This window comes from Salmo trutta, chromosome 25 (assembly GCF_901001165.1).
Source record: "Salmo trutta chromosome 25, fSalTru1.1, whole genome shotgun sequence".
In the NCBI taxonomy this organism is placed as follows: Eukaryota; Metazoa; Chordata; class Actinopteri; order Salmoniformes; family Salmonidae; genus Salmo; species Salmo trutta.
This window is the reverse complement of record NC_042981.1, coordinates 27,112,085-27,128,087: the sequence shown is the minus strand read 5'-3', so window position 1 is coordinate 27,128,087 and position 16,003 is coordinate 27,112,085. Positions and strand designations below refer to the sequence as shown.

The 16,003-nt window shown below is 41.6% G+C and overlaps 1 protein-coding gene, 1 long non-coding RNA gene and 1 other non-coding gene across 5 annotated transcripts in view; all 3 read left to right on the top strand.

The window, feature by feature from the left end:
- Positions 1 to 6,836, top strand: part of LOC115162288 (60 kDa lysophospholipase) — a 56,445-nt gene extending 49,609 nt beyond the window's left edge. For all 3 annotated transcript variants that reach the window (XM_029713448.1, XM_029713446.1, XM_029713445.1), the window contains 3 exons: positions 3,842 to 3,904; positions 5,264 to 5,287; positions 5,783 to 6,836. In XM_029713448.1, the coding sequence (XP_029569308.1) occupies positions 3,842 to 3,904 (63 nt within the window). In that variant the 3' untranslated portion in view covers positions 5,264 to 5,287; positions 5,783 to 6,836. The remainder of the gene's footprint in view (positions 1 to 3,841; positions 3,905 to 5,263; positions 5,288 to 5,782) is intronic.
- LOC115162747 (U7 small nuclear RNA) lies at positions 1,142 to 1,194 on the top strand. Its single transcript, XR_003869637.1, has one exon. It is a non-coding gene; the product is annotated as a U7 small nuclear RNA (small nuclear RNA).
- A 7,265-nt stretch (positions 6,837 to 14,101) lies between the features above and the next one.
- On the top strand, positions 14,102 to 15,528 carry LOC115162287 (uncharacterized). Its single transcript, XR_003869510.1, has 2 exons — positions 14,102 to 14,178; positions 15,173 to 15,528. It is a non-coding gene; the product is annotated as an uncharacterized LOC115162287 (long non-coding RNA).
- The last annotated feature ends 475 nt before the right edge of the window (positions 15,529 to 16,003 follow it).

The window sequence follows — 16,003 nt, the reverse complement described above, 5'->3', positions numbered from 1 at the left end:
AGGGGTGGCCAGTCCTGTTCTGGCTGTGCCGGGTGGAGATTATAACAGTACATGGCCAAGATGTTCAAACGTTCATAGATAATGATAATAATAATAATCACAGTGGTTGTAGAGGGTGCAACAGGTCAGCACCTCAGGAGTAAATGTCAGTTGGCTTTCATAACTGAGCATTTAGGGTTCGAGACGCAGGTGCGGTAGAGAGAGAGAGTCGAAAACAGCAGGTCTGGGACAAAGTAGCATGTCTTGTGAACAGGTCAGGGTTCCATAGCCGCAGGCAGAACAGTTGAAACTGGAGCAGCAGTACGACCAGGTGGACTGGGGACAGCAAGGAGTCATCAGGCCAGGTAGTCCTGAGGCAATGTTCCAGGGCTCAGGTCCTCCGAGAGGGGAGGGAGAGAGAGAATTAGAGGGAGCATACTTAATTTCACACAAGACACCGGCTAAGACAGGAGAATTACACCAGATAAAAGACTGACACTAGCCCCCCGACACAAACTATTGCAGCATAGATACTGGAGGCTGAGACAGGAGAGGTCGGGAGACACTGTGGCCCCGTCCGACGATGCCCCCAGGGCCAACCAGGCAGTATATAACCCCACCCACTTTGCCAAAGCACAGCCCCCACACCACTAGAGGGATATCCGCAAACCACCGACTTACTATCCTGAGACAAGGCTGAGTATAGCCCACGAAGATCTCCCCACGGCACAAACCTGAAGGGACGCCAACCAGGACAGGAAGATCACGTCAGTGACTCAACCCACTCAAGTGACGCACCCCTCCTAGGGACGGCATGGAAGAGCACCAGTAAGCCAGTGACTCAGCCCCTGTAATAGGGTCAAAGGCAGAGAATCCCAGTGGAGAGAGGGAACCGGCCAGGCGGATACAGCAAGGTCCCTAGCTTTGTGATGAACTTGGAGGGGACTATGGGGTTTAACACTGAGATGTAGTCTATGAACAGCATTCTCACATAGTTATTTCCCCTCTTGTCCAGGTGGGAGAGGGTAGTGTGAAGTGCAATTGAGATTGTGTCATCTGTCAGGGGGTATGCGAATTGGAGTGGGTTTATGTTTATAGGTTCAGAAATTCTGCTCTTTTCTATCTGTTCAGATCCCAGTTCTACTTACTTACAGGTTATGGAAAATGTTCTCTTTTAGTATTTCTCTAGTAGGTTTTCTCAAGGAGAAAGCCCACACTTCAATGTCTAAGATAATAACATAAAAACACTATAATAGTAACACGACGGTAAATACTATAGTCTGTAGAACACTACAGTAAATAATATAGTCTGTAGAACACTACAGTAAATAATATAGTCTGTAGAATACTACAGTAAATATTAGTCTGTAGAACACTACAGTAAATATTATAGTCTGTAGAACACTACAGTAAATATTATAGTCTGTAGAACACTACAGTAAATATTATAGTCTGCAAAACACTACAGTAAATATTATAGTCTGTAGAACACTACAGTAAATATTATAGTCTGCAGAACACTACAGTAAATATTATAGTCTGTAGAACACTACAGTAAATATTATAGTCTGCAAAACATTACAGTAAATATTATAGTCTGCAGAACACTACAGTAAATACTATAGTCTGTAGAACACTACAGTAAATAATATAGTCTGTAGAACACTACAGTAAATAATATAGTCTGCAAAACATTACAGTAAATATTATAGTCTGCAGAACACTACAGTAAATATTATAGTCTGCAGAACACTACAGTAAATATTATAGTCTGTAGAACACTACAGTAAATATTATAGTCTGTAGAACACTACAGTAAATATTATAGTCTGCAGAACACTACAGTAAATATTATAGTCTGTAGAACACTACAGTAAATATTATAGTCTGCAAAACATTACAGTAAATATTATAGTCTGCAGTACACTACAGTAAATATTATAGTCTGCAAAACATTACAGTAAATATTAGTCTGTAGAACACTACAGTAAATAATATAGTCTGCAAAACATTACAGTAAATATTATAGTCTGTAGAACACTACAGTAAATAATATAGTCTGCAAAACATTACAGTAAATATTATAGTCTGTAGAACACTACAGTAAATATTATAGTCTGCAAAACATTACAGTAAATATTATAGTCTGCAAAACACTACAGTAAATATTATAGTCTGCAGAACACTACAGTAAATATTATAGTCTGCAAAACATTACAGTAAATATTATAGTCTGTAGAACACTACAGTAAATATTATAGTCTGCAAAACACTACAGTAAATGTTATAGTCTGTAGAACACCACAGTAAATACTATAGTCTGTAGAACACTACAGTAAATATTATAGTCTGCAGAACACTACAGTAAATAATATAGTCTGTAGAACACTACAGTAAATATTATAGTCTGCAAAACATTACAGTAAATATTATAGTCTGTAGAACACTACAGTAAATATTATAGTCTGCAGAACACTACAGTAAATAATATAGTCTGTAGAACACTACAGTAAATAATATAGTCTGTAGAACATTACAGTAAATATCATAGTCTGTAGAACACTACAGTAAATATTATAGTCTGTAGAACACTACAGTAAATATTATAGTCTGTAGAACACTACAGTAAATATTATAGTCTGTAGAACACTACAGTAAATAATATAGTCTGTAGAACACTACAGTCAATAATATAGTCTGTAGAACATTACAGTAAATATCATAGTCTGTAGAACACTACAGTAAATATTATAGTCTGTAGAACACTACAGTAAATATTATAGTCTGTAGAACACTACAGTAAATATTATAGTCTGTAGAACACTACAGTAAATAATATAGTCTGTAGAACACTACAGTAAATAATATAGTCTGTAGAACATTACAGTAAATATCATAGTCTGTAGAACACTACAGTAAATATTATAGTCTGCAAAACATTACAGTAAATATTATAGTCTGCAAAACATTACAGTAAATAATATAGTCTGTAGAACACTACAGTAAATAATATAGTCTGTAGAACATTACAGTAAATATCATAGTCTGTAGAACACTACAGTAAATATTATAGTCTGTAGAACACTACAGTAAATATTACATTCTGTAGAACACTACAGTAAATATTATAGTCTGTAGAACACTACAGTAAATAATATAGTCTGTAGAACACTACAGTCAATAATATAGTCTGTAGAACATTACAGTAAATATCATAGTCTGTAGAACATTACAGTAAATATCATAGTCTGTAGAACACTACAGTAAATATCATAGTCTGTAGAACACTACAGTAAATATTATAGTCTGTAGAACACTACAGTAAATATTATAGTCTGTAGAACACTACAGTAAATATTATAGTCGGCAGAACACCACAGTAAATATTATAGTCTGCAAAAACACTACAGCAAATACTACAGTCTGCAAAAATCCTACAGTAATTACTATAGTATATAATACCGTTTTTTACTACAGTATTTATGCTATATTGAACTGTAAATACTAGTGTTTTTGCTGACTGAATACTATAGTGTTTATACTATAGTATTTTTTCAGGGGGTTAAGCCAGAACAGTTATGTAACATTTCTACATTTCCATTTTAGTCATTTAGCAGACACTCTTATCCAGAGCGACTTACAGTAGTGAATGCATACATTTCATAAATGTTTTCTCCGTACTGGTCCCCCGTGGGAATCTAACCCACAACCCTGGCGTTGCAAACACAATGCTCTACCAACTGAGCCACACGGGACACACGGGACTAATGTGGATAGTAAAGGATGTGTACAGTGAAGGTAACCCAGACTATGTAACCCAGACTACTGATCATTAGGTTTTTCTTTTCCCTCTCTCTCTTAGGCTCAGGCTATAGAGAATGAAGTTGTGATGGAGTTCTTCATGGTCATAGGGTACCAAGCTTAGGTAAGAGTTGGACTTTTATCTAGCTTTACTGTTCTCCTCTATGCTCCTCCAGTGCATTCGGAAAGTATTCAGACCTCTTGACGTTTCCCACATTTTGTTACGTTACAACCTTATTCTAAAATGGATTAAAAATATATATTTTTTACACACAATACCTTAAAATGACATGACCCTAACATGACAAAGCAAAAACAGTTTTTAAAAACGGAAATATTACATTTACATAAGTATTCAGACCCTTTACTAAGTACTTTGTTGAAGCACCTTTGGAAGCGATTACAGCCTCGAGTCTTTGGTATGATGCTTCAAGCTTGGCACACCTGTATTTCGGGAGTTTCCCATTCTTCTCTGCAGATCCTCTCAGGCTCTGTCAGGTTGAAATCTGACACCATCCATACAGTGAAGCATGGTGGTGGCAGCATGTTTTTCAGGGACTGGGAGACTATTCAGGATCAAGGCAAAGCTGAACAGAGCAAAGTACAGAGAGATCCTTGATGAATACCTGCTTCAGAACTCTCAGGACCTCAGACTGGGGTGAAGGTTCACCTTCCAACAGGACAACGACCCTAAGCACACAGCCAAGACAACGCAGGAGTGGCATCGGGACAAGTTTCTGAATGTTCTTGAGCCAAAGGCCGGACTTGAACACGATCAAACATCTCTGGAGAGTCCTGAAAATAGCTTTGCAGCTATGCTCCCCATCCAACCTGACAGAGCTTGAGAGGATCTGCAGAGAAGAATGAGAGAAACTCCCCAAATACAGGTGTGCCAAGCTTGTAGTGTCATACCCAAGAATACTTGGGCCTCCCTGTGGCTCAGTTGGTAGAGCATGGTGTTTGCAACGCCAGCATGGTGTGTACAACGCCAGGGTCGTGGGTTCGATTCCCACGGGGGGCCAGTACAAAAAGAAATGCATGAAAAGAAATGTATGAAATGTATGTATTCACTACTGTAAGTCACTCTGGATAAGAGTGTCTGCTAAATGACTAAAATGTAAAATGTAAGTACTCAAGGCTGTAATTGCTGCCAAAGATACTTCAACAAAGTACTGAGTAAAGGGTCTGATTACTTATGTAAATGGGATATTTCAGTTTATAATTTTTTTATAAATTAGCAAGCATTTCAAACTGTTTTTGCTTTGTTGTTATGGGGTATTGTGTATAGATTGATGAGGAATAAGGCTGTAACCTAACAAAATGTGGAAAACTTCAAGGGGTCTGAGCACTTTCCGATGGCTCTGTATATTTGATTTAATATGGGCTATATTTAAAGTAAAACCATGTAGGCTACAGAATAGGGACGTCGTTTCATTAAACTTCACCATGTGTTCCAATGATATGTTTTTTTGCTTACTTACAGCCTCTGTTTGATGGAAATGATGAGGTAAATATTGTGATTTTGTGTTTTCCCCATGTTGATTATGAGCTAATGCTGAGGTAACACTGGAATAGCCACAGCTAGTGCTTTGGGTTCTCCTCTGCTTGGTGGTCATGCCTCACTCTGTGCTGTGACTCACCTGTGTCTGTCATTTCAATGTATGGTGATGTGTTGCATCGCTGTGTGATCTACATGAGTATCACTCGTTGTAGCCTGGCTTGAACAGGTGTTTTTACAAAATGGCTGCCTGGGTGAGTTCGATTAGACTGTGACACAAAACCTTGCTGTGTGGTAGTCTGCCTGGCTTTTGTGAATGTCTCTCTGTGATGTCTGGTGGGATGACAGCCTGGTGCCTGCAAACATTTCCTGTGAGATGCAGTATGTGGATTAGTAGCAGAGATTGCAAAACCAGCATTCCTTTGACGTTATCGCCGCTGGTCTTTGTATTGAACAGCACTGCTCTAGACTCAACTTTGAACTCTTTCTCCTTCTGTGTTTCAGAATGAAGAGTACATCGAGTTCTCAGCCTGTCCAAAAGGACCCTGAAGACAAAGACCCTCAACACTTTTGCCTTTCTCTTTTATCTCTACATCCATCCCCATCACTCTCTCTCTGACTTTCCATTTCACTCTTACAATGGACAATTTTATATAGAGATTCATCCAAGCCATTTACAGTTTATATATTTGCGTCCATCCCAAGTACAGTTAGAGAACGGTACGCTGTAAAACTACTGGTAGAACAACAACATGTCAAGTAATATTGATACACTGTGCCTAGAACGGGCAGCACTATATCTATGTGTATGTTTTGTATGTACCACAGTATACTATGTTGTATGTGGAAGCAATTCACTCTGTATTATTAGAGTATAATCAGTGTTCATTGGAAGCACAGAGTACAATGCTGTACCTTATACTAAGCACTTCATAAAGCACATCGAAAGGGCCATTTATTCTAAGCTGAAATCATTGTGAAATTTGCCTAGATGTTTATTGTCCCAATTATGTATCATTCATGCAGTCCATATTTTAGCTCTACCTCCTTCTGAAAGTAAAGATAACTGAGGTGTTTCCTGTTTGTAAAACAGTGCAATTCGTTCCTCTATCCTGCTAACACACAGCTCTCCTAGCATATAAACCCAGCTCCCTCTGTAGTCAATAAAAATGTCATTTAGCAGATGCTTTTATCTAAAGCAACTTGCAGAGACATACAGTTACTCAAAATTACATCAATGTGAAATTCCAACCCATATTGTCTTCCATAGTTTTGTACTTCCTCTTCTGTTTTTGTTTCCTCCTGCTTACTTGTTTCTTCTCTCTGACAGCCCAGGCTGAGAGGAAAGTTATAGCTGGATATCAAACCAGCTGTTGTCCCCCCAAAAGTGTTTTTTATCATTAACTGTTACTCAGCGTTAATCTCCTCTACTCTCTATGTTCATGGTCAACTAACTATTTTATTATGTTAACCCTTGTGTGGTGTTCGGGTCTGTGGGAACCATTTTACATGTTTACTAAAATAAAAATAATAAAATGAATGATTTTTTTCAACCTGAGACTTATTGTCCTTGGCTCATTTTCTGTGAAGAACATATAAAATAACACATTTTCATTGAGTGCACACTGTGCACCCCCCTACACATTTAGATTACATATGTGGTGTTCAGGTCCACTTTTCCACAATAAAAGTGTGGAAAATTGTGTGTGTAGGTGAAAACAAGTAAAAATGAAACAAAAAGGTTTGCTGTGTGCCTTCACTCTGTCTTCCTCCTCCGCCTGTTGTTTCAACATAGCATCAAGAACCTGTCTGTCTGCCTGCCTGTCTCCCGCTTTTCTCGCACTCTTTACCCTTTGTAGTGTGTGAAACTACACAATGTCTTGCGGAAACCTGCACAATGTTATTTCGATACATTGTAAAAAAAAAACTGTATTTTCCCACACTCTACCCCAGCCAGGTGCAAATTGGGGGAGGGACACAAACAAATAAATAGCTTTGCATGTGTGGGTCCTTACCACAATCAATTAATATGGCAAAAAGAATCTCTGCTCAGAGGGCTTTAGAAATAATTTTTGCAGAGAGAGAAGCTAGTGTGGAGGGAGTGTCTTCCACTTTGGAAGATGAAGAATTTTCCAAATATGAGGATCATGTCTCTGTCAATTCGGAGTCTGACAGTGAGTTGGAAGAAGAGGATGAGATTAACACTCAGCCAGCCCCAGGACCAGTATGGTGGAAATTACAAGATTATACACTGCTCAAAAAAATAAAGGGAACACTTAAACAACACAATGTAACTCCAAGTCAATCACACTTCTGTGAAATCAAACTGTCCACTTAGGAAGCAACACTGATTGACAATACATTTCACATGCTGTTGTGCAAATGGAATAGACAACAGGTGGAAATTATAGGCAATTAGCAAGACACCCCCAATAAAGGAGTGGTTCTGCAGGTGGGGACCACAGACCACTTCTCAGTTCCTATGCTTCCTGGCTGATGTTTTGGTCACTTTTGATTGCTGGCGGTGCTTTCACTCTAGTGGTAGCATGAGACGGAGTCTACAACCCACACAAGTGGCTCAGGTAGTGCAGCTCATCCAGGATGGCACATCAATGCGAGCTGTGGCAAGAAGGTTTGCTGTGTCTGTCAGCGTAGTGTCCAGAGCATGGAGGCCCTACCAGGAGACAGGCCAGTACATCAGGAGACGTGGAGGAGGTCGTAGGAGGGCAACAACCCAGCAGCAGGACCGCTACCTCCACCTTTGTGCAAGGAGGAGCAGGAGGAGCACTGCCAGAGCCCTGCAAAATCACCTCCAGCAGGCCACAAATGTGCATGTGTCTGCTCAAATGGTCAGAAACAGACTCCATGAGGGTGGTATGAGGGCCCGACGTCCACAGGTGGGGGTTGTGCTTACAGCCCAACACCGTGCAGGACGTTTGGCATTTGCCAGAGAACACCAAGATTGGCAAATTCGCCACTGGCGCCCTGTGCTCCTCACAGATGAAAGCAGGATCACACTGAGCACATGTGACAGACGTGACAGAGTCTGGAGACGCCGTGGAGAACGTTCTGCTGCCTGCAACATCCTCCAGCATGACCGGTTTGGCGGTGGGTCAGTCATGGTGTGGGGTGACATTTCTTTGGGGGGCCGCACAGCCCTCCATGTGCTCGCCAGAGGTAGCCTGACTGCCATTAGGTACCGAGATGAGATCCTCAGACCCCTTGTGAGACCATATGCTGGTGCGGTTGGCCCTGGGTTCCTCCTAATGCAAGACAATGCTAGACCTCATGTGGCTGGAGTGTGTCAGCAGTTCCTGCAAGAGGAAGGCATTGATGCTATGGACTGGCCCGCCCGTTCCCCAGACCTGAATCCAATTGAGCACATCTGGGACATCATGTCTCGCTCCATCCACCAACGCCACGTTGCACCATAGACTGTCCAGGAGTTGGTGGATGCTTTAGTCCAGGTCTGGGAGGAGATCCCTCAGGAGACCATCCGCCACCTCATCAGGAGCATGCCCAGGCATTGTAGGGAGGTCATACAGGCACGTGGAGGCCACACACACTACTGAGCCTCATTTTGACTTGTTTTAAGGACATTACATCAAAGTTGGATCAGCCTGTAGTGTGGTTTTCCACTTTAATTTTGAGTGTGACTCCAAATCCAGACCTCCATGGGTTGATAAATTGGATTTCCATTGATTATTTTTGTGTGATTTTGTTTTCAGCACATTCAACTATGTAAAGAAAAAAGTATTTAATAAGATTTTTTCATTCATTCAGATCTAGGATGTGTTGTTTAAGTGTTCCCTTTATTTTTTGAGCAGTATATTATAATACTTTTATTGCAACAAATGGTTGTTTTATGCAACAGAATAAGGGGTTGTTAGAACGCTCATCTGTGTGTGTTCTACTGAGGATGGGGCTAGAAGGTTCCAGGGAGAGACGACTCCAGAGCCAGACCCTGGTCTCTACATAATGAGATACTGTCTGCTGTTAATTATAAGTATCTTTCATACAAATCTTAACCTTGTGACCCATTCTATACATCTGTTGTTCGTCATGTAGGTTGAAGGGGGTGTATCTTGGCTATAAAATACCTTTGTACTTTTGTCTCGGGGCTCTCAACGAATCATCTGGGGATGAATAGTTTAGGCACTCGGAGGAGACCTGGGATGCCACCCATGTGCACCTGCAACGGGCCATAAGGCGGCAGAAGGCGAGCGCCGACCGCCACCGCAGTGAGGCGGTGGCGCCTTACACCTAGACGCCTTACACCTTACACCTAGACGCCTTACACCTTCTCCCTTATTAATAAGTGAATAAAGATGTAGTTTAAGTACAACTCTGACTTGTGTGATACGTTTGTCTCTCCTCATTTGATAGTAAATAAGTTAAACACCACACCCTCCCGTCAGCAACCAGCTCATCAGCAGCCAGCCCCAGGACCAGCCCGTCAGCAACCAGCTTATCAGCAGCCAGCCCCAGGACCAGCCCGTCAGCAACCAGCTCACCAGCAGCCAGCCCCAGGACCAGCCCGTCAGCAACCAGCTCATCAGCAGCCAGCCCCAGGACCAGCCCGTCAGCAACCAGCTTATCAGCAACCAGCTTATCAGCAGCCAGCCCCAGGACCAGCCCGTCAGCAACCAGCTCATCAGCAGCCAGCCCCAGGACCAGCCCGACCTGCTTGCTGCAGCCTGCAGGAGAAGAAATAGGGATGTAAAAATTGTGAAATTGAATGGTCTTCTTGCCCAAGGAATTGGCCACCCCATCTGGCTGCCAATGTGGATGGCGGTTAATCATGTGCAGGACATAAAGTCTTCTTTTGAACTGTTCATCCCAGGCGCCATCCAGAAAATCATTCTGGACTGCACTAATTTGGAGGGAATCCGTGTTTTTGGAGAGAGACGGAAGGAGATGGCCCAAACTCATTTACATGCATACTGGGGTTCTTATCCTTACTGGTGTTTTCAGATCCAATGGGGAATCCACAGAATCCCTGTGGGATGCAGAAACTGGCAGAGAACTTTTCTATATAACGATGTCTCTGGAAAACTTCCACATTATTTCCAGGATTATCCGCTTCGATAACCGAGACACCAGACCAGCTCGGCGGCAGAGAGACAAGCTAGCTGCAATCAGGTCAGTGGGTGGACAGCCTTCCCCTGTTTTACAACCCTGGGCCCAATGTTACTGTTGATGAGCAGCTAATGCCATTTAGGGGCCACTGCCCCTTCAGGCCGTATATACCGTCTAAACTTGCACAATATGGAATCAGGATCTGGGCTGCCTGTGATGCTGCTTCATCATATGCATGGAACTTGCAAGTGTATATGGGGAAGCCAGATGGAGGAGCCCCTGAGAAGGACCAAGGGATGCGGGTTGTCCTGGACGTGACTTGGCCTCCATGGCCACAACATCACATGCAATAACTTTTTTACTTCGTACAAGCTGGGACAGGAGCTCCTCAAGATGAAGCTGACGATAGTAGGAACAGTACGAAAAAATAAGCCAGAGCTCCCACCTCAGCTGTTGAATACACGGAACAGGCCTATCAATTCCTCTAAGTTTGTGTTCACCGCCGACACGTCCCTAGTATCCTACGTAACAAAGAAAGACAGAAATGTGGTACTCATGAGTACGCTGCATAGGGATGGGAGAATCTGTGGCCAGGAACATTAAAAACCAGAAATCATAATGGATTACAATGCCACAAAAGGAGGGGTGGACAATTTAGACAAGCTGGTGACTGGCTACAGCTGCAAAAGAAGAACCCTACGCTGGCCACTTGGGATATTCTTCAACATCTTGGAAACCTCAGCGTACAACGCGTTTGTCATCTGGATGGTGTTGAACCCAGATTGGAACAGAGGGAATCTCCAGAGGAGACGGCTCTTTCTCGAGGAGCTGGGCATGGTATCGGTAAGACCTCAAATCCAGAGGAGGCAACAAATTCCAAGAACCCCAGCTGCTGGAGCCATCGTGAGGAGGATTCAGGAGGAGGATACTTGTGCCCCATCCGCCCGACCCACAGAACCAACAACTCCAATACCGGAAGTAAGTGTGAGTGATGTTGTTGCATGTGTGTGTGTCTGCCTCTCCTACCTTGGCCTGCTGTAACTATATATGTGAGTGAGTGAGATGTTAGTATAATTCCTGAACTAAGAGTTTTCATCATTCTAGATTGAAGCCGGTAGCAACAAGAAGAAGCTCTGCGATGTTTGTGGATCCAAGAAGGACAGGAAGACACAGTACACATGCATCAAGTGCAACAAATATATTTGCAACACACACACAGTAAAACTCTGTCCCTCATGGTGTGTAGACCGACCTTCATTTGTGTTCACTGGGGCTCATTTATCATTTCCATAAAATACTGTACGTAAAATGTGTCCTTCCAATTTGTTCAGTTCAAAGCAATAAACATCAATAGTGATGAAAGCCTTCCCTGTAGCTCAGTTGGTAGAGCATGGTGTTTGCAACGCATGGTGTTTGCAATGCCAGGGTTGTGGGTTCGATTCCCACGGGGGGCCATGTATGAAATGTATGCATTCACTTCTGTAAGTCGCTCTGGATAAGAGCGTCAGCTAAATGACTAAAATGTAAATGTAATGAAAACCTTGTTTAATATACATTTGTTCAAGATAAACATTATTTATTCTACCCATATTGTCAGGCGTGTGCGTACTTGTGCTGAAGTCAGGTGCAGAAGAGCAGAGAATTGTGAACAGGCGACACTTTGTTTCGGCAGAAGAGAATATACAGACGGACGCAGCTGCGTCCAAAAAACCTCCAACCAACAAGGCAAAGTGTAAAACGTGCAAAACAGTCACAACCATAAAATGTATACAAACAGGCTTCGTGAAAATAACACGAGAGAAAACGCATGCAAGCCTAGTGCGTACAAAAACACGTACCACACAAACAATCTTACACAAAGACATGAGGAGGAACAGAGGAGTAAATACATGTAGTGTGATTGGGGAATGAAAACCAGGTGTGCAGGGAACAAGACAAAACAAATGGATACATGAAAAATGGAGCGGCGACGGCTAGAAAGCCGGTGACGTCGACTGCCGAACGCCGCCCGAACAAGGAGAGGAGTCGACTTTGGCGGAAGTCATGACACATATCTTAATTATAATTGATTTTTTAAATAGATTTTATTTTACAAAAACGAATAGCGCTTTAATTGATAAATGTGATCTAGCAGGGGTAAATGGCAAATATTAACCATGTATGCTGTCTATATTTCTTGTAATTGACATAAGTCAACATCTAAGTATTAAGTATTTTTACGTAAATTGTTATGGTCATATTGTTTTAAAAACCCAATAATGTTGTGGGCCCATCAGACCCGCCAACATTGGGTGAATAACAAAAACATGAAGACCACACAAGGGTTAACTAAATGTGAATAACATTAAAATGTGTATGTGTCAGTCCACGTCCATGGTTGTTGTCATGCACATATCTGTACTATTGTGTAACTAGTAGAAGAGGTATCATATAACTTTATACTGTTCTGTGATAAAAGGAATACATGTATGATGTGACTGAAGCATGCAGGTTTTTGGACAACAGGATGTTTCTATGTGCTGTTTTTCCCCACTGTCACATGTTAATAAGCTCAGGATTGTCAGCTGCCTTCAGTAATTCAGAGAGAATTGCTGGAAATCCCGCATGCTGTTGTTAAGATTAATTAAATGCATTGGTCCATTTACAATATATATTCAAATATATATTCAATGTGTTACTGATATAAATTACTATTTATTGTTCTTTTTAGTCTTAGTCACCAGCGGTTTCTAGTTTCTGTGACCACTGGTTTACTGCTGTAAGAGAGGAGAGGTTGAGAAGTTGCCAGGAGAGATGTTGAATATAATGCAGTTCTGTTATAGCACATACACTTCAATTAAATACTATTGTAGCCAGCATTGGAATCTGTATTGTCACTGTGAAAGAATCATGGGGGAAGTCAGGCTCTCACACAATGCATTCGCAGGGGAAGTCTCATACACAAGCCTGACACAAACATCTTTCAATACTTGCCTTTCTGAAATATGCCAGTAGACAAGTTTTCAGGGCCGGTGGTCTGCTTCCTCAAGTTTATTTTCCTGTGGTAATGCTTTCCATATGAATTGAAGTATTTGAATTCTGTTATTGGGGATCATTTTCATTAGCTACTTGAAATCCCTCCCTGCATTCTCCCAATGAGATCAACGTAAATAATAAGGGGTTAGGGCTGCTCAGTACTCACGTAAATTAGAGAGCCATACCCTGCCAATTAGACTATAAAACCAATCCCCCTGGTGGAACAGCATGGGGGAGAATACTGTGTGTGTCTGCGTGGGTGACAATAATATATTCTATGAATGGATAAAGAATCATAACTCAAGACTCCTCCACTGTTCCATGGTACCTCAAAGTTAAGCAACCCAGGACACCCAAAAGTATGCTGCCTAGTGTTTGGCTATAGAACAATGTTAAATGGAATCCATGCAGTATTTCTCAATCTATAACTGTATTTTTAAGTCATTAGCCTATGTAGCCTACTGTAGGCTACACTTGTGTGGTATAAATCTGATCAATATTTAGCAAGGACTATAATTCATTGTTTGGTACAGATTTGATACTTTAGATAAAAACCTTTCAGCAATGTGAAGAGAGTATTAGTGACTACACTTGGCTTCGTCATGAAGGCGGCTGTCTCTCAGGCAACACAAGTTGCTGGTGGAACCCAGCTCAGCCGGTCGGACCTGCCTGACCTTCATTCCTCGCTGAATGAAAGGCTTGTATGAACCTACCCCAAAACACTATATATAATGAGCCGCGGCTCACCAAAGCCACACACACACACAGCATAGGCAAGGACTGCTCAAATGAAACCTCAACTCACGGTGAGATGACCTTTGAAAACGTATGCCTAGTATTTAGCTTACTATAGTAGGCCTATGAATTAACTTTGTCAGTTCAGGTGACAAGAAAAGTATTTTCAAACTGCTGTAAAATATGAAGTAGGCTACTGTTTCTGCTGGTGTGGCGTAGGCATGCAGTGATGGTTGCAGACACTGCTCTTTATGCCCGATTTGGACTGCCCGTGGTCAAAGAAGAAGTGATGAAGAAGTGATGACTCGTAGTTTGGTCTCTCTGGTGGAGTGGTTCTTAACAGTTCAACAGTTCTTTGCCAAAATTGTGAAATGTTTAGGACCACTTGATCAGGCGGACAAATACTTCCAAGGCAATACATGGAGTAGCCTGCACTTCTTTGAGGATCTTGAATCATTGAGTAGTTTAGGCTGATATGCTATAGTAAAGTGATGAGATTCTTAATTAAATTGTGTGGATTAGACTAATTTCACGTCATGTCTTTAGCATAGTCTAATATAAGATGTCAGACAATTTTTGAAATCTGAAAGCAGTCGGTTACATTCATTGTTTTATTTTTACAAGATTGATCTTTGAGGATCTTGAATCATTGAGTAGTTTAGGCTGATATGCTATAGTAAAGTGATGAGATTCTTAATTAAATTGTGTGGATTAGACTAATTTCACGTCATGTCTTTAGCATAGCCTAATATAAGATGTCAGACAATTTTTTAAATCTGAAAGCAGTTGGTTACATTCATTGTTTTATTTTTACAAGATTGACCTACATGTTTACGCTAATGTTCACCCTAACCTTGTTTGATTTGTGAGCATTTCTCACTCTCTCTATATCTCTCCCCCACCCCTGCTCTCTCTCTGTCTCCTCTCTCTATCTCTCTCCCCCACCCCTGCTCTCTCTCTGTCTCCTTCTCTCTCTCTATCTCTCTCCCCCACCCCTGCTCTCTCTGTCTCCTTCTCTCTCTATCTCTCTCTTGTGTGCCACCTTGTGTTATAATGTCAATATAGCCTCGTGGTGTCCGACTGCTCCTGAAGTCCAAACAGCGCATTGGGCATGGTCGCTGTCCGAGGTGCTGAAGGAAAGGGCCAATTGGATTCCAGACAATTTTACTTTTTTTTCCGGTGGATAAATATGTTTTTTGTTTCAGAAGGAGAGTACAATGAATACAAAAAAATATTTTTTGTTGTTGTTTTGTTTTCAATAACTGTTTTTCATTTATTGATGGACAAATATAAGAGAATAAAATCTTACACCGCTAGGAATAATGATGATGATCAAGATAGTTCTAAGGGAATAATATTTGCTTTGTTGTATTGACGTATGAATAATTTATTAAAGAGCCATCCACAGATTATTCTCTCCAGTCTCCATCCCAGACGCCGCTTTATTTCCTCTGATCTCAGCAGTGTGCCAACAACATTACGAATATTTGCTAAACGGTTCTCATGAAGCCCTGTGCACTGCGAAGGTTTGCAAGTTGGGTAAGATATTGCGCAGTATAATTAGATGCCCATAGCGATTTCCCTACATGCGCAAAGGCAGCAGATGTAGGGGTAGTAGTCCCACGGGATGCGATCCGGAATTTCATCAGCGGTCGGGGTGACCCGAACCTCCTCCAGTTGGGAATTGGGTGGTGGTCGGACATGGTAAATCATCTTTACTACGGAGAATAGACCAATTATCGGTCTCCTGAAAATCCAGTGAATCCTTTAAAAAAAAGTATAAGCTGTGGTTGTGTCCGTGCGTAATAGTGTGTGTTTGAGTGAGCGTCTGTTTGTTGTGGGTGGGCAAGGTGCATAACTGGGCCTTAGAAAGACACCTTGATATCCCTCAGGTTA